Source organism: Takifugu flavidus, chromosome 1 (assembly GCF_003711565.1).
Source record: "Takifugu flavidus isolate HTHZ2018 chromosome 1, ASM371156v2, whole genome shotgun sequence".
NCBI lineage: Eukaryota > Metazoa > Chordata > Actinopteri > Tetraodontiformes > Tetraodontidae > Takifugu > Takifugu flavidus.
The window spans coordinates 14,993,803-15,012,905 of NC_079520.1; the positions used below are offsets into that span (position 1 = coordinate 14,993,803).

A 19,103-nucleotide genomic window follows, 5' to 3' on the forward strand; every position below is an offset into this window, starting at 1 on the left:
GCCCAGTTATGCTGGTAGTGCAGCGACTATTGACAAATATATCCCCATAATATATCTCCCACAATTTATATGAATTGCAACATTTATTTTCTAATGCAGAAATTTCTATTTACAATTTTGTAAATATACAGAGTAAAAGAGAGAGAGAGCTTTGAGTGGTCAGAAATGTCAAGAAGGACACTAAAATATTCCATATTGTGTAAATTTGTATTGTTCTTTCGATTGTTCCTTCCTTCGATCTTTTTTTTTTTTTGCGCCAACCTTGATTGTCAAGATTTAAGGATATCTTTGAATACCTCGGAACTATTTTCACCCTGAAACACTACGGCAGACTTTAGATGCGGACATCTTTATCATCTTCCGGCATTCACCGGTTGGGGTATTTCGCGTCATATAATGACCATTGCTGAGGCTGGAGGATGAAGACTCCTATATAATCAATTAATAGTGTGGTGAACTTACATTGTTAAAATGCACCCCCAGATTCTTTGCAGCGGTTCATCAGCGAGTGTCGCTTCCAGAAGGATCCGGAGTACTTTGGGTGCTGTGCTGGGAAGAAATGGCTGGATGTGGAAAACACATGAGGTCAAACTTCACAAAACATCTTCAGGTAATCTGCTTCTTTGGAAACAAATCCCTCTGTCACATTTTCATGTATCAGAGGAATTTGTCTCATAAGCAGACAATGCCATCCAGAAATATCTAGTTTATTGACTTTTCATCCTCGCAAGTGTGACGCCTGACTTCAAGCACCCCTTTAGTGTCCATGTATGAGGCATAAAGTCGTAACTATCACGTAATAACTTAAGACAATGCACAGATTGGTCATATAGTCTCCAATGACTTATCTTGTAACCTTTGTACTGCTTTCTAAAACCTTCTCATGTGTCGATCCATATTCCTTGTGCTTATCTATGTTTGGCACAGATGGAAACATAAACATGATTAAAAAACAAAACTTTTACAGAGTTCAAAGTAAAATTTCTAAAGGAAGTAAAAAAATAAAAATAAATTGGAGCTAGCATTGATGAGCATTGTTTAACTTGTTCTTTGTAGGTGATTCATTGAAGATCGGAGAGATCATTTATAAACTTAAAACGCCCAAAAATCCAGAACTTGTTCCTGTCAAACACAGTATGTAATTTTGACTTTTACCCTCAGAAAACATGCAGTATATGTATTATATTAGAAAGAAGTACGTATATGATAATGTATTTTTTTGTTGCACATGTAGTTCTCGATTCTCCTCCACAAGCAGTGGCTCATCACCTTCGATGGATTTTGCAAAAGGACCTTTTAGGTCAGGATATGTTTCTTATTGGTCCCCCAGGACCTCTGAGACGATCCATAGCTATGCAGTATCTGGTGAGGCAAATGCATGACAAAATGGGTATATTCACAAGAGGTGTTTATTTAGAAAGCTGCAGTTTAATGTCTAATATTGTTGAAATGTTTGTTTACTAGGAACTGACTAGACGTGAAGTCGAGTATGTGGCCCTGTCGAGGGACACCACAGAGTCTGACCTGAAACAGAGGAGAGAGATCCGTTCAGGGACAGCCTTTTATATAGACCAGGTAGCCACAGGAGACGTGCTAATACAGTAATGTCACTGACTCAATGTATATCACTGTTTTCGTACAAATTTAAAATATATACTATATCTTGGATGTGATTTCCTGGTGACTGGGAATTTGTTTCCACAGTGTGCTGTCAGGGCAGCAACACAGGGTCGAGTCCTCGTCCTGGATGGGCTTGAGAAGGCTGAAAGGAACGTTTTGCCTGTGTTAAACAACCTCTTGGAAAATAGAGAGATGCAGCTAGAAGACGGACGATTCCTGATGTCAGCTACCCGCTATGACAAGCTGCTACAGGTCAAAACTTAATACGGTTCATATAAACCTATTTAGGTACAGTTTCTGGATGCCTGAAAGTGCCATGTTCATCTGCTAAGATATGTTCTGTATATGTGTGCAACAGTGTATACATATATTCAGTGTATACATCTATATACCATATTGTTTTTTTCAAGCATTATGTAATAAATCTTACTTTGATGCATTGCAGGAACATACAAAAGAAGTGCTGGACAGTTGGAAGATCGTCCGTGTGAGTGAGGATTTTCGAGTCATTGCTCTCGGCCTTCCTGTCCCCAAGTACAAAGGCAACCCCCTGGATCCACCTCTACGCTCTCGTTTCCAGGCCAGACATATTTCATACTTACCATTCAAGGTCAGTACACATTGTCTGTTTTGTTAAAAAGCCCCACTGCCATATTTTTATTTCTCTTACTGAAGCCTTGGAGATTGTAGTGTTCCATTCTGCCTATTCTGCATATTCTGAGCTCTGTTGCAAATAATTTAAAAATTCTGTTTGCACTTTATATGTAGGGTATTTATGTCCAAAGTGTCACTTTTTTCAGCATTAGACTCTTTGTTAATTTATAACATGTTTCTTTTGACTTTGGTCCCACTCACCTTCAGTAGATTTTCTTCTCTTGGCCCAACTGATGCTCAGAAAATTAATTGTAAGTTGCTCTGCTTTTTAAGGACCAGTTGGAGCTGCTGTACAAAGTAGGAACCAACGTTGCTTCAGAAAGGCATGTAAAAGACACACAATAAAACCCCCAAATATAGTCAATACTTTGATAATAATAGTAATAACTGTAATATAAATAGTAATTTTTATTTTTACTAAAAGAACTGAGTGTTGTTTATTATTTATCCCAATAAATAACTTAACTGTAATATGTGATACTTTGATGCATTGTGTGTTTCAGAATATCCCAGCTACTGGCTGCTGCTACTACACTGTGCTCACAAGAGTCTTCCAGTATTGGACTTCCTGACTTTCCAGTGGATAATCTGCTTCCTGCTCTCCAAGTGCTAGTGAGAGCATTGGTTTACATCATGCACAATGTCTCACTTTGTTGAGGGAAAAGCCACATTTTCAGACATTTTATTTATTTATTTGCTACAGAACACTTTCCCAGTGATGTCATCCCAGCAGCTGGTACAAAGGCTTTACCCCTACAGCAACATGCTGAACAAGGAAGGGTGCACGGCTGTGGAGGGTGTTCTCAGTGTGAGATACAATAAAGAAAACCACTAAAAATGTTTTTCAGAAAACCCATAAGGATGGGTGCGTTCTTGGTATGATTTATTAAAGCCTCTTTATTTGCAGAGGTTTGAGCTCATGGATGGACACCATATTCCAGCCCCCAGCTCAGTTTTGAGCGTTGGCTCATCAAGCGATCTTGAGGGCCATGCAGATGTCACATTGCATGTTGCAGACAAAGATATCACCTTTCAGGTATCTGTCACCACTGTACAGCGATGATTCTTCTTAAAAACCAAGCTAAATTATGTTGGCCATAATTTTATGTCTAAATGCAGCAAAAAGGGAAAAACATCTATGGTGGGGTGAATGCCCTTCAGAGGTATTATATATTCTGGAGGATGATTGCCACCATCTCTTGTCTCTAACTCAAGGTTCCAGCAGGCACCAAGCCGCTGAATCCAAACAAAAGAAGCAGTAACTTCATCAGTACACCCAGCCACTCCCAACTGATAGCTGAGATGATCCAGTCACACATGGGCAAAGATATGTGTGTGATAGGGCCCAAGGTATTTGACTCATAATGTACAGCTGTTGGTTTACATGCCGTACAGCATATTTGTGTACTCAATAGTTTTTGTTGCTGTTATTATATTCAGGGTTGTGGCAAATCAGTAGTTGCTCGAGAATTTGCTGAGCTGCTTGGTTACAGCATAGAGCCTGTGATGCTCTACCAGGTAAATAAAAACTCAATGTACCTTTGCACTATCGTATATGTATACATTTTTATTTACATAATAAGAATATTACTTATTCTCACACTAACTAGATAAAGATTTGCATATTCTCTGCTACAAATTCGAACACATCTACATTCAATTTTCAACTTGTTTGATTAGGATGAACATGACCATTTAAAATATTAGAGTAGCATTATTCCTGAAGCTAAAACACTTTACAGAACTCTCCAGAACATGTACGACTACAGATGCTGATATATAGCCTTATTTGTGACCTATTTGAAATGGGGAAATCAATACTTACATTATAATAAAGCAAGTCGATTTGTATGTTGCTGTTTGTTGACCTTTTTATTTCATCAATATTAATTTGAAGGACATGACAGCCAGGGATCTTCTCCAGCAAAGGTACACTCTTCCAAATGGGGACACAGCATGGAGGCCGTCTCCTCTGGTCAATGCTGCCATTGAAGGCAAGCTGCTGCTTCTGGATGGAATTCACAGGGTAAACCAGGGAACCCTGGCTGTACTCTCAAGGTAATTGTGCATGCATCTAAAATAGAGTGTTTATGTTTTCTAACTGCTCTCATTAATCACATGTTGAGTTTTGTTTCTATATTTCTATATGTCCACTGCTGCAAATGAAAAGCATTGCCACATGTGTACGGTACATGTGTGCTTTCTCTTTCTCTCATCATAGAAGTCAACTTAAATGGAACACTGTGACTACTGTAGTTTATTCTGTAACACAAATGAAACCACAGCTTCCAGTTGTTTGCTACTGAGAATGCTGACATAATGGTGTATTTTGTTCGATAAATGTTGCTGCTGTGTTTTGCATTTCATTAAAACAATACCTTTACAGAATATTAGGAAATTTGTGCAGGGCGTTCCCTGCCTCTTGCCAGGAGGCATCTTGGATAGCCTTTAACAGGACTTTACCAATAAAACACAAGTGAATTATTTACACACATGCACAGATTTCGGAGTTTATTCAGTTTTTTACTTTTCCAGACTTCTTCATGACAGAGAGTTAGATCTATTTGATGGGACCAGACTGATGCGATGGGACAGATACCAAACGCTAAAGGAACAGCTCCAGTTCACTGATCAGCAGTTGCAAGAGAGGTATACGCACACACAACGCGACATGTAAACTAGAACCACCACTGCACTTGAACTGGTCATGGTGAGATGCTTCGCAGGGGAAGACAGATGTGGCAAGATTACAAATGCTTATTGGCTCTTACACAGTTTATACTGTGTCTATCCTTGGTGTACATCTGTTCACTGTTAAATACGTGGAAAATTGCAAGTCTGCTGCCTTTAGTGATGCTGAACTTTAGATTAAAAGCTGCATTGTTTTCTACCCACAAATGAGAATATTCTGGTCAAAGCTTCATGGATTCCTGCCATTAGGACAAAAGTAACTGTGAGGGATTTTTCACCCCAAGGCAACATCTAAATGGGGTCATTAGTGGTGACATAAAGAAAACCTGGCTTCTATGTATTGCTTTCTCAAAAGATGCATTCTTCAGACTGAATTTGTGTCAGATGATGAGCAGGTGATCCTGTTACAGCAGCCTGTCCATTTGAACAGCAAGTGCCACTAAAGCTCAATCCAGTGGCCATAAAGAAAAAGAATCCCCTGTCAACAGCGCTGGGTTTTCATTCCTATATGCATTCATTCTAATCCTCTGACACAAATTCATTTTTATCATTTTCATTATGAGTTCAGATAAATTATGAATTCATCACTTTAATGATAACTGTCCCGTATTTCCAGGTCAATTCTCCCCATCCATCCATCTTTTAGGGTGCTGGCTTTGGCCGAGCCCCCCGTTGTAGGAGCCAGTACCAACAGCAAAAATAGTCAGCAATGGTTGAACGCAGAGCTGCTTCCAATGTTCTTGTACCACAGCGTCACTCCTTTGGCCAAAGCAGAGGAAATGGATCTCATCCTCGGACTGGTGAGACAAAGCTCCAAGTTCATGCATTTTTCTTGTAGATTTTTTTTTGCTAATTTATTACTTAAAAAAAGGAAAATGTTGCATTGACATAGGTATTTATACCCTTGACTCAATGCTTATGCAGCAGTTACTACCTCCAGTCTTTCAGTATGATGCAACAGGTTTAGCACACCTGGATTTGGAGAAATTGTCAAGTTTGTTGGTGACTGATGGTGGACGGCCTTTATAGATTTATAGATTGCCATTGCAAAGGGTCTGAAACTGGACTGTACATAGTGATTTGGTGTCTGCAATTTTTGTTTCCAAGCAAAGCAGCACTCGTAATTCATTTGTTTGAAATTCCTATCATTACAAAGTTTTGCCATTTCATGTTTTGTCTTGTAGACTCCTAATGTTCCAACAGAAGCAGCAGAAAAACTATTACATCTCAAACACAGCCTTCAAACAGCAAATGACCCCACAGTGAGTGCAAGTATTTGAGCATGTTCTTGAAGTTTCTGTGTGTGTGTGTGTGTGTGTGTGTGTGTGTGTTGTTTAAGGAAATTTATGTAAAACATTGGTAAATGTTGTGTGTCTGCAGGCACAGTCTCTGGCGTCTTCTCTGTCCACCAGGCAGCTTTTGAGGATCTGTCACCGTCTCTCTCATTATCCCAACGAGAGCATCACTCATGCTGTCAATAAGGCTTGTCTGTCCAGGTTAACACAAATATCTGTTGTTTAGATGAGGTGAACAAATTGCGTGCAACAGTGATCCAGCATGTGAATGTGCATTTCAGGTTCCTACCTCGTCTGGCCCGTGCAGCTCTGGACAGAGGCCTTGATCGCAGCTCCATACACGACACGGTAGAATCTGATGAAAGCGTCGACTTGAGTTGTAAGTTACAGTTGTCAGAAATTTACAGAATCGGTTTAAGGTTTGTTTTTGTTCATCTTTGGTTCAATTAATTTGCAGACCTACCTATTTAACATTGAAAGCGATTTCATAGCCAAATGTGTAAAATTCATTCAACTCTTATAGAAACAGTTTGTGGAGACTGAAAACCCAAAATGTAATATATCAAGGATTAATGAAAAACATTTCTGTATGGAAAACTGCTCTTCTGTCCTGTCTGATTTAAGGGTTTAGCTTCCCTAGTTGAAACACACACACACACACGCACACACACACACACACACACACACACACACACACACACACACACACACACACACACAAAATGACCTTTTCTGTGCTTTGTTAGGCATAGTGAAAGATGGAGTATTGACTGTTGGGTCTGTGAGTGCTCCTGTCTACAACCCCAGTTTGAAAATTAAGGTTCCTGATGTCCTCTTCTTCAATAATCCTCAGGTAACTCAAAAGAAATTGTACTTTACTGTAAAAAAAAAACCTTAAAGGACAAATTGGTTGTTTTCTTTCTTTGCTCTTTTTTTTAACTGCATTTTCAAAATTCAAAATCAAATGACTTTGACTCAGGGACAAAAAAAATGTGATCAGACATCCCTAATTAGAATAATAGCTTATCTACAAAATAAGGAAAAAACAAAATACCGTTAAAGCTCCTTGATTAGAAATGTGTCCTGTCCTAACCTTCTGTCCTATTCTATTTCTTTTATGTAGCATTTGAAGGTGATGGAAGACATGTTGAAAGACTTTCTATTGGGAGAGCACCTCCTCTTAGTAGGCAATCAGGTTGGTCATCTATTATACACCCTATGAGCATTTCAAAATATAAACTTAAACTATTATCTCATTTAGGAATATATATATATATATAATGGTTTGGTGATGCTTACCTACAGATAGAAGTCAACAATGCCTAAAACAAAGTATTGCACCCTTGATCAAAGCTGCAGTCGGTTTTACATTTATTAAAATCATAATAATCAGAACTAAATGTAGTTTATGTGATTGTAATATAAAAACACCTTTAATTAGCATTGTATTCTGATCTCAATAGCTGTGTGTAAGGAAGGTGGCATATTTCAGTCCTGTTAGAGGAGCTTACAAACAAGTTGCTTTGTTATCCTCCTTCCTTCCCAGGGTGTCGGTAAGAATAAAATTGTGGACAGATTCCTGCAACTGCTGAACAGACCAAGAGAATACCTACAATTACACCGGTGAGAAGAAAAGATATAATATTAAACACGGAGTTTCTCCCCCTGTTATGTGCTCTGGCTCTTTTCTTATTTAAATGCAAATACTGGATTGTGCTTTTGTTTCTCAAACCTATTTTGCTCCGTCTCAGAGACACAACCGTCCAGACCTTGACTGTGCAACCTTCAGTTCAAAATGGGATAATAACTTATGAGGATTCTCCTTTGGTCAGTCCCTCTCTTTCTCATGTTTTCTCATGCTGTTTCTTTTACGCTTGCTTGCACAGTCTGGATACATTAATGAATTCTTTAAATAATATGTAGCATTTAATAAAATGTGTGTTTTTGCGTGTGCACAGGTGAAAGCAGCAAAATTTGGCCACATATTGGTGGTTGATGAGGCTGACAAAGCTCCCACTAATGTAACCTGTATCCTCAAAACTCTAGTGGAAAGTAAAGAGATGATTCTTGCTGATGGACGCAGAATCATTTCAGGTACACACACGCGCGCACACACACACACACGCACACTCTCTGGCAAGATTTAAAACATATCTGGGCCTGTTTCAGATATCGCTTATCAATTGAGTTAGATGTGCTAGAAAACAGAGTAAAATATTAAATAAATATATGAGTAAAATATTACACGCAGTCAAATTAAATTCTCACGATAAGAAAATGGGGCTGTTGTTCAGGGACGATAGAAGATTTGTCCAACCCTGATGTATCTGAACTGTAAACCTTTGTTTAAAGCTTAAAATAAATTTGAACATTCAAATGTAAAACATTTAGAGACAGAATGAGGGGCTCAGACACCACTTGAAGGGAAACACCAAGTAGAACATCTGGGCTTCTGAGAGTTCCCGTAGTTACAGTTCTGAGATCGACAGCCTGAACGAGAGGCCCCTTGAGTCAGCTTTATGTGGGTTCAACCGATACTGAGTAATGAGTGAGTGCGTTTAATACTGTTTCTTCTTCAAAGATCCAAGTGAAGCTGAGGGGAGAACCAACACTATAGTCTTGCACCCAGACTTCAGGATGATTGTACTGGCCAATAGACCGGGTTTTCCTTTTCTTGGAAATGACTTTTTTGGAGCTATGGGTATGTACAAGTGTGCCCACTCACAGATACATGGGATTGGAGTCATAAAATCAGGAATGCAACTGGTCATAAAATCTCTTTACGGATGATTTAAAGTGTTAACTGAAATTAAGTTTAGTTTTAAGATTTATTACATTGCTGTAAAACCAAACAACACAGCCTCGCTTTCAGTGTTTGTCAAATATTGGTACAGGAAGATTGACTTGTTATTGTCACCTGAACAGGTGATATTTTTAGCTGCCATTCTGTGGACAATCCCAAGCCCACGGCTGAATTATCAATGCTGAAACAGTATGGGCCTGATGTCCCGGAGGCTACCCTACGGAAACTGGTCGCTGTTTTTGGAGAGCTGAGGTCCATGGCTGACCAGGGTACAATAACCTACCCCTATTCCGTCCGTGAGGTTGTCAGCATTGTCAAACACCTTCAGGTAAGACGTCACATGGGAAGGTTGTTCAGCAGAACACCTTTTGTGTATTTGTTTTGCTTGTTTGCTTCCTGGATGTATTTATTTTTGTTTACTTTTGTCATAATTAGCTGTCACTGCTTTGACCGCTGACATTATTATTAGCACCCTTGTTCCACACTTAGCTAAAGCAATGACCCCCCTCCTGCCTTTCTGGGTATGATGCATTAAACCATTCTTCACTGCAGACCTTCTCAAGCTCTGGTGTTTAGATGGCGATGGTGGGTGGTAGCTATTTTGTGTCAGGGCTCTGGCTCTGGTACTCATGTACATTTAAAGTGTACCAGTTGGTAAATAAAAAGGTTTTCAGGGGTTTACCATTAATTTTGGTGGGTTAGGGTTAGTCAAAATAATATAAGCATTAACAAGATATCTGTAGTTCCCTCTGATAATTGTTAGTGATAGTGTTCCCTTTGATAAGATAAGATAAAACTTTATTGATCCCACATCAGGGAAATTCACGTGTTACAGAAGTAGCCAGTGGTATACAGTGGTTTGTGTTGCCATGTCTTTAACTTTGTGGTTTCTGTTGTCTTTCCCATCTTCCACATGCTTCATTTATTCATTCATTTATCTTGCCATCATACATTTCTTCCATCTTACTCCTTCTCTTCTTTCCTCTTCTTCCGCCTCTTCTTTTTTGTTTCCTAACAGAAATTCCCTCATGAGGGTTTAGCCAATGTGGTGTCTAATGTCTTTGACTTTGACTCATATAACAAAGACATGCGAGAGGTCGTGTATGAAGTGCTGCACAAACATGGGATTCCTGTTGGAGCCAAGCCGACTTCTGTCAAACTGGCCAAGGAGTAAGAAATCATGTTACTTTTCAATAAATTCAAAATGGCTTCTCCTAAAATAGCTACACTTGATCATTGTGCTCTGGCCAGTGGTTCCATGCAGGACTGTTTTCTTTATCTGCAGAGAACCACATGAATTGGAAGCATCCGTTAATTAGTCCCACAGCCTAGTATAATCCCTACTACAGTTGTGTTATCCCAACTTCTCTGAAATAAGAACACCAGTTTACCACCCATTCTGTCATTATATGCAAATGTGTCTAAAATAAAGTAAAATATGTTTTACTTCTGTGTCGTGGGCTTTTATTTCAAACAGTCAGAGCAATGAAAATAATGACTGCCTATTATTGAAATTTTTATGATGGGAAGCTTATTTTGAAGCTCATATTGTCATAAGGGCACTTCTCCATATGTATCCTCAATATTTAGTGTCTGAGGACCCTCTGCTATCACAATTTCTTTTAAATAAGAGAAAAATACAGGCTTTTCTTATTCTGGTACTAATACAAGATTGATAAATTTTACTTTTGGGTCATTGAAACTGGTGAAATATTTTTATGGAATGTAAAATCACAACAGATTTAAGTGCACTATAGCTAGCACATCAATTATTGTATATCCCATGAAATTACAGTTGTGAGACTTTTATTCCTTAGGTTGCCTCTGCCCCAGATCGAGATGACCGGCCACTGGACAATAAACCACGGCGGCAATGATTCTAGAAAACTGCTCTGTCCAACGGAGAAGCACTTGGCAGAAATTAAGGTAAAGACAGAAAGGCTGAGTTCCATCTGCAGCCAGTTTGTTTCCTCCTCTCTCATGCGTGAATGTGACTGATGACCACACACGGCAGAGGTGTTTGTTGTTTGATGACCTTAACTGATCTCACTCTGTGAATGATCTTTTATTATCATGATCCATGTTATGGTAATGTTATGTCAGTTATTATATTCCATCATTTGTGTGCTGTCTCCAGGGCCCTGTGTTTCTTCGTGTTCAGTCTTACCCCTGCCGAAGACAGGAAAGTAGAGCTTTAACTTTCGGTGAAGAGAAAGCTCACTGGCAGATTCCAATCAATGAAAGCAACATCATCTGTGATGTCAAGACCAGAGATGGTATACACAAAATTACTGTCATTACTAACAGAAACCCACAGTGCACATATTTAGGATTTTTCACGCTCCTTTGTGCATTAAACAACGGTCATTAGTTTTAGTCTCGTGTTTCCAAGCTGTAGGTGAGTTAAGCAACTGTGAATATTAAAGACGACGGCCTTGCTTTCCCTGTGTGGGGATAGTTTAGGACAAATTAAACAAAGGCTTCTGACATATTATTGTCTGCAATGAATGACATCATTTGAGACAGTTCATGACCATCTGTCATTTTGCAGATGTTCTGTATGTTGCCACATGTAATCCAGTGGCGTTGTACTCCATGAGAGAACACGGGGACACAATAAAATACGTTGACCTGTACGACGTCTTCCCCAAGACCATCAGTGGCGTCTGGCAGCCCTGTGTCACCATTGCACCACTGGGGAGTCCTCTGGATGGTCAGGTGGTTCTGCATGAAGAGCAGGTAGGCACACAACCAAGAAAAATTCCAGTTCTTGTATCATCAGATTACATTACAGTCCTTTCACACACCCATTGTTTGTCACCAACGGTACTCATGCCTGACCACCAATGAGTACCCTGACTGGTCTGTGGGCATTATACAAATTTTAAATTGTGAACGGTATTTCAGTTTTTGCTCATCTTGATCTTTTGCGTATTTGAACTGCCAGCATCTTGAATGCAGTATTCCACTTTCATTAAATGTGTTTCCCACTTTGTTTCCCATCTTTTTGTATTAGACTAACACAGTGCTCCATGTGGACTTGGTGACAGGTGCTGTGCGGAGGCTCATGTTGTCTCCACACACCGATCCACCTTACACCAAAGCCTCCAGCTGGTGGAACAGTAAAGAACAGCAGGTATGATGTCACTGTCTGCGTACTGGACTTAATCTAGAATGGACTCTTGAAACAAAATGTGAAGATTAGTTTGACAATATATTTGCCTGATCATATGTGCATGCATTCAAATTCTTGTTTACAGGGAGGACATAAAATGTGTCATGAATTTGCTCATAAGAACTGGCTTCTTTTCTATAAGGAATACAGGTAAATTGTATTGATCTCAATTGCCAGTGCATCCCAATGAATTAGAGCATCATCAAAACGATTGGATTCTTTGTTGCAGCAACCAGTTAGAGATGTTAGATGTGCTGAAGGCCCAGGTTCATACCGTCTCGCTTCCCATCAAGTTGAAGTGTGTGTTTCTGGTAGCAGAGGACCGCTGGCTTTTACTGGAGAGCACTACCAATAAGTAGGAGCAACATTCAAACGAAGCATTCAACCAATTATTGAGTTTATATATCATGGTGCACTGCATATAACCCTAAAAAAGGAAGTTCCTGATGACCAAGGCGACTGCTGACTCTGATGTATATCAGCTCCACAGCATCAGTGAAGACATCTCAGTTGGCCCTGGACATGCAAACAGCTCAGGTATTTTTATTACCAAGGCATTAGATATAAAAATATATAAAATTTAGTACATACATTATGACCTTTATACCCAAGTTTCTGTCTTTAATCCTCATCTGTCTCTGAAAAAAATCACATGGTCTAAAGTTAGTCTGAGAGCTGTTTTCGAATGTGACAGGGTCAGTCAGTAAGCATCTAAATATACAGTATATATCACCCTAACTGTATGGTTTAATCATATGTCCTATTCAGTTCAACAGCATAATACTCAACCAAGAGTTGATCCTGAAGTGTGGTCTTTGGCATGTATATAATTGTCAATAGAAAGCACACTTATAATGTTAAAGGCCCATATATGGCTAGAAAAATGCTATCATCATGTTGTAGTCGTATACCATTTCAACGTATACCATTTCAACGTATTCCATTTCAACACTTCTTTCTCTTCCTATTTGTATCTTGCCCCCACCTGCCACCGCCACCCCTACAGATGATGTGCCCTTACCTGACATGGTGTCCTGTGAGCAGTTGCCTAATGAGAACCTCAGCATCGCTATAGGCCAGAATATAGCTTTTCCTAACCGCATACTGACGGACTCTGGGTCATTTGCTCAGATCATTGTGGGCTTCCCAGATGCTGTGGTGAGAGTACACCAAAATACTGTACATCAAAATGCATTTGCTGATGTGGATTGCTTGAATCGCTACTTCATGTTACAACAACAAGAACATAGTGTTATGTGCTATTTACTCAGTATGCCAGAGATCAAATTAAACTTCTGTTTTTTTTGTGTTCAATAATTTAACTTTTTCATTTCAGTCTCCTATTGAGGTGTACAGCTTTACCAGACCTGTTAATCTGACATCAATAAAGAACAATGACAGTGGGCCACACACGTTCCTTAGAGGAGGTTTTCGTACCAACTCACCCAGACGGCAGAACTGTGCCAGTTTGCTTTCGGCCAATCAGGTCATCCGGGCTCTTCCACCGAGCAAGGTGCCCCTTAAGGATGTCTACCCTAGAGGTCAGAGTTCTACATTAAAGAGCTGAGAGCATATCAGGAGTGACTTTTGAATACATTTCATATCTTCATTGTGCTGATTGGTTGTCTGGTTGGACCTCCAGATGTCACGCCTCCAATGACGGCAGGGTACCTGGAGGTAGTTGATCTGAACTTCAAAAAAGTCAAATATGTTCCTATCCCAAGGTGAACGGGCAACAGTTTTTCATAAAATAAAAGTGCAATGCTTTATAGTCTATTTGAATGAAATATTTCTTTGCGATTTGTAGGTCAAAGTCTCTATCACCATACACCAACTGGTTGAGCAAAGTGTCAGAGACTGATGTGGTGATGGCTGTTCTGGATTCTGGAGCGGTGGTCACCGTTGATATGGGCGGGGAGGTGCGGCTCTGGGAGACAGGATATGAATCCCTGCAGCGATCACTGACCGAGTGGAAGAACATGATTGGAACAGAGAGACCAGTACAGGTATCATCATAGCTGTGTCTGGGAAGTAAATGAGACGATCTCATCTGTTGGATGAAACCTTTTAATTCTCTGGAGTTGGTTCGTGGATTATTGTCTTGTAAATTTGTTAATTTAAAATTATATCATCTGCTGTGAGTTCAGAGTTGCTAAATGGTAAGCATTGAGTTAAATTTGCCATTTACAGTTTAAGATTTACCTCTGCATCAGAACCAGAATTCTCAATCTCAGCAATTGTCTCTCTTTTAGAGCCAGACAGTGTTTTTATAGAGATTTTTCTAAATGGAAATGGGAAATAAAATGTTCTTGTAAATTCTTTCTTTCTAAGACACGGAGACATTATTTGTAACTAAAATACAGGTCAGAAGCTCCAGCAGTTGTTGGTGACTCTCTGCACCTGCACACATATATTCCATGGTTATTATTTTCTAATTCAGGTCTAAGTGATCACATAATCACTCACTCTTCTCCCGTCAGATTACCGTTGAAAAAGAGAGTGGCCAGGACGTCACTGCCCCCAAACATGGCAAGATTGACCCCAACAATGCTCCTCATGTAGGTGGAAACCAGTGGGCAGGGGGCACAGGTAACAAGTGCTATGTAGTGTTTAATTGGGTACCTCATTAATCTACATATTTAATTTATTGTCATCATGTGTGGATTTGTATTGTGCCTAAGTGCTGTATGGTGGTTGGATCCCCTGTTTACAGGTGGCAGAGACACAGCAGGGCTCGGAGGTAAAGGTGGTCCCTACAGGCTAGACTCGGGTCACACGGTCTACCAGGTCTCCCAGGCTGAGAAAGACTCCATTCCAGAAGAGGTCCGCAGGGCAGCCAGAGAGATGGCTGAAAAGGCCTTTAAAGACAGGTAGGTGTTTCAGCACCAGAAAATACAGCCAAGCTATGGTTAATGTTATATAAACCTGCTTAGGGTGTATGCACCAATCATTTCCAGAGTTGAGCATCCCTTAAGCAAGCCTTTCACAATAAAAGCTAAATATTATAGAAGTTACATACCTGTATGTGTTAGTGTTCTCTCACATCCCGATGTTGAGAACAATTTTTAATAAAATTTGGATTTAAAATGAAGGATTATTCCTCATGTGGGAATGATGTATATACATAATTCTATGTTTATTATATGAGTATTACATGTTAATACTCTTTGTGAGACTTTTTCCTGCCTTATTATCGTCTGTTCTTTAGGTTGAAAGAAATTGATATGAGTGAATATGATGCTGCCACATATGAGCGCTTCTCTAACGCTGTCCAAAGACAGGTTCAGTCTCTCCGCGTCATTCTGGAGAGTTTACAGGTAAACTTACTTTGCTAATCTTTTATTTTCTAATGCATGTGTTTTTCCACAGTTCAGGTTTTCACATCCCAACACTGCATGTGAAACCCCCACCTCCACAAAACAGTCTGACCCAGGTAGACTCTGAAACGTGTCATTAACATGCATATGTGTGTTTTCAGGCTAAAGGGAAGGAACGGCAGTGGCTGAAAAACCAGGCTACAGGAGAACTGGATGATGCTAAAATTATTGATGGTCTGACTGGAGAAAAGACCATATATAAACGCAGGGGAGAGTTGGAACCAGAGGTGTGTGCCTTTGTATTTGTGTGTTTCTATGTCAGTGTGTATCCATATGCCCTTGTTTCTACACAGACTTCTGTTCACATGAACAAAACAGAAACACACATTAAATGGTTCCCACTTTAGTTGTACCACACACATATCACAGCACGTATATCCTTCAACCCTATTTTAGCGCCAAACATCACACAGACGTTTGACAATTCAATTCTGTCTTGATAACAGTGCGTACTTTGTTGAATATCATCGCTAGTTAAAGTATTTGCTAAATGTTCTTTGTTTATTTTATCCTTTTTTGTATGAACCATGTTTACAGCTAGGAAGCCCCTATCAGAAAGCCAAACGTTTACGGGTGTTAGCTGATGTGTCAGGCAGCATGTACCGCTTCAATGGTGTGGACAGCAGACTGGAACGCTCCATGGAGGCCGTGTGCATGGTGATGGAAGCTCTCGAGGGTTTTGAGCCCAAGTTCAAGGTGAAAACTCGAACTCAAACATAGGCTACATGTAATTATGGATTTGCCCAACATAAACAAGAATACAAAGAGAGAAAGCGCTCTACATATAAACAGAGAAACCAAAATAGAAGCATTGCTATTGCATAATCTGACTCTCAAGAGCCTTGGCTTTTTTACATTAATACAGTTTAGAAAAAAACAAATTCAAATCTAATGTCCTTAAGCCAGAAACAAACAGCTTGCAGAGTTATAGAATCTATAAGACTCGTAGTCATTGCGACACTAGTTTAGCTGCATAAACTTTGTATTCTGAACCTTCTTTCCTGTAATATTATTTTGCTCTGTGCTAGAACCTGGTTAATGAATTCTTATATTTCCTTTATTTAAAACTGCTTTCTCTGTGCAGTATGACATCGTCGGCCACTCTGGAGACGGCCACAACATTGAGTTGGTGAAAGCAGATAAAATACCCAAAAACAACAAGGAGAGGCTCAAAGTCCTTAAGGTACAGATTTAGGAGGTTTTCTAGTGGCTTCCTCCTAAAAATATATTTGAAGTTTTGATTAATATATTCATTTTGTAATGATTTGACTCATCCATAGGACAATGTTTAGAGGGTGAGAAGAGTCATGTTAATGTTTGTTTTGCCCTACAGATCATGCATGCTCATTCTCAGTTCTGCATGAGTGGAGACTACACTCTGGAGGCCACAGACTCCAGCATCAAGGACTTGGCTCAAGAAGAAGCTGACGAGCACTTCCTGGTGGTGCTCAGTGATGCCAACCTGGAACGCTATGGCATCAGACCGGAACGTTTAGCCAATGTTCTAACCTCTGACCCACAGGTCAATGCCTTTGTCATCTTCATTGGATCACTCGGTGATCAGGCACAAAGGTGAGAAGGTGGGGATGAGGGAAAGTGTAACAGTGGTGAAAACCAGACTGGAAGGTGAAGGAGGATAGCAGCTGAGAGAAGATATTCCTGTTTATGCAAAGAACAGATCAGATTACGTGTAAACTAATATGGGATTTTTCCTTGTCTGAGGTAATGTTTAACCACTTTTTCACTTTATTGTATTTCAGACTCCAAAAGACCCTTCCAGCAGGGAGAACTTTTGTTGTCATGGACACCAAACAAATCCCTCAGACTTTGCAGCAGATCTTTACTTCCACGGTGCTTTAACAACCGAGGACCTGGCCTGTGTGCACAGATGGGTGTGATCACAGTCCTCACATCTGGAGAACATACAGTCATCCATCCGAGCATGAGAGAGAGAGACGTCAGTGAAATAGGTTCTGTCCACAGCTCGCTGTGCTGACAGAGGCTTTCAGTACAATGGTGGGTTCATGGGTCAGGCTGAATCGGTCCTCCGCTGTCAGAACTCATTTGTGACTTGCTGTTCATTCAAGCCATCGCAGTTCACAGCTGAATGAGTTTGTGTGTGGCCATCCTGTCCGTTTTAGTTGGAGCTACTTGAATTGTTTAATGTTTGTATTCTTGATCACATAGTGCTCATAATTGTAAAAATGATCAGACTGGTTTTTACACAGGACAGAGACTCTTTGCTTCTGTCCTGAAATGCTTTGATCTTGGGTTGATACTAAATGTGTAAATCTGGTGTTTTACATTAGGAACAAGCTGAGCTTAATTTTCAGTCCAGGATTTCGGTCCATCTCAAAACCGTTTGACTGTCTACAACCACCCACCATCAGAATCAGTACAAGTTACTACACACCCAGGCAGGAAACTCCAAACAACTATGTTTATACTAGAGAGCTGAGCCAGTGCTACTGGAATCAAAGCAGTGACACTCTTCATACTCACACATCGATCTGCTCAGAGTTAATGATCCACTTGGGTCTGGAAAAGTCACAAGTGGAGAAATAGTGGTCTTTTACCTCCCTGCTGTGGGGCAGCAGAACCGGTGTAGATATGAGGAGGTCACGGCATTCGAGGAGGAAAACAGCCCACACCTGTAACCAACTCCAGATAGTAAATGCTGTGAGGTATTAAAAATGGTTTTGATGGTAACTGGTTAACCTTTAACTGCTGCTACATTGGTCTGATTTTATTTAATCTGAAATGTTTTTATGTAATTACAAATAATAAAACTAATAAATAAAAGAGGCATTTTCTGTTTTATTACATAATTCACATGTCTGCAAAATCGAGGGTTTATAAATGGGGCCCTGAAGAGAATATAGACAATGTGGGGTTGAAAATGTCTCTGAGGACGTAATTTACACAATTCTGGAAGACTGCAGAAGCATCTGTAAGATCAAATAGCATTATTAGCTCCCACTGTACGTAATGGACACAAGGAGTGTTCAATAGTCTTCCACACATCCTGAATCAAAACAGAAACAAAAGATCATATGTAACCATGTGACCAAGGGTATAGAAGGAGAATTTAGTGAGAATAAGTAAGTTCTTGTAGGAATAAATAATAGAGCCAATACAAAGTATTTGTTTGTTGAATCATTTTAGTAAATGATAAGTAAATAAAACAAACAAAAGACAACTCTGTATTCCTGCTATGCTTGATCACCCCGATAAGAAATTTGCAGGTGAATTATCGTATTAATTGATTAGGGTTTGCAGTTTATTCCTATACAACAATCCCAAAAGGTTTAGACACATTTGAGCTTATTACTGCTCTTTTCTGGTTGAGCTGATGCGTCTTTAATTCATCCTGGACATTATTCTGCTGCCCAGCGTTGGGATATGTACAGTATATTGAGTTTAAAAATTCCTAACTTCCTGTACTTCATGACTTCTGTCTGAACCCCCCCCCCACAATGACAGCAGAG

At 39.8% G+C, this 19,103-nt stretch overlaps 1 protein-coding gene across 1 annotated transcript; it reads left to right on the forward strand.

The window, feature by feature from the left end:
* Positions 1–349: 349 nt before the first annotated feature.
* Positions 350–18,417, forward strand: vwa8 (von Willebrand factor A domain containing 8). Its single transcript, XM_057040508.1, has 45 exons — positions 350–610; positions 1,057–1,134; positions 1,235–1,365; positions 1,465–1,575; positions 1,705–1,872; positions 2,066–2,230; positions 2,548–2,597; positions 2,778–2,886; positions 2,978–3,082; positions 3,182–3,310; positions 3,490–3,624; positions 3,715–3,792; positions 4,172–4,332; positions 4,810–4,923; positions 5,582–5,765; positions 6,150–6,227; positions 6,346–6,461; positions 6,542–6,639; positions 7,007–7,113; positions 7,384–7,455; positions 7,807–7,883; positions 8,012–8,087; positions 8,219–8,354; positions 8,842–8,961; positions 9,186–9,391; positions 10,082–10,233; positions 10,881–10,989; positions 11,201–11,339; positions 11,615–11,802; positions 12,080–12,199; positions 12,324–12,388; positions 12,468–12,593; positions 12,675–12,775; positions 13,245–13,396; positions 13,575–13,779; positions 13,881–13,962; positions 14,046–14,244; positions 14,719–14,827; positions 14,952–15,108; positions 15,447–15,555; positions 15,717–15,842; positions 16,153–16,311; positions 16,700–16,798; positions 16,949–17,187; positions 17,376–18,417. The coding sequence occupies exons 1-45, from the start codon at positions 472–474 to the stop codon at positions 17,473–17,475; spliced, it is 5,679 nt and encodes a 1,892-aa protein (XP_056896488.1). The 5' UTR covers positions 350–471; the 3' UTR covers positions 17,476–18,417.
* Positions 18,418–19,103: the final 686 nt, after the last annotated feature.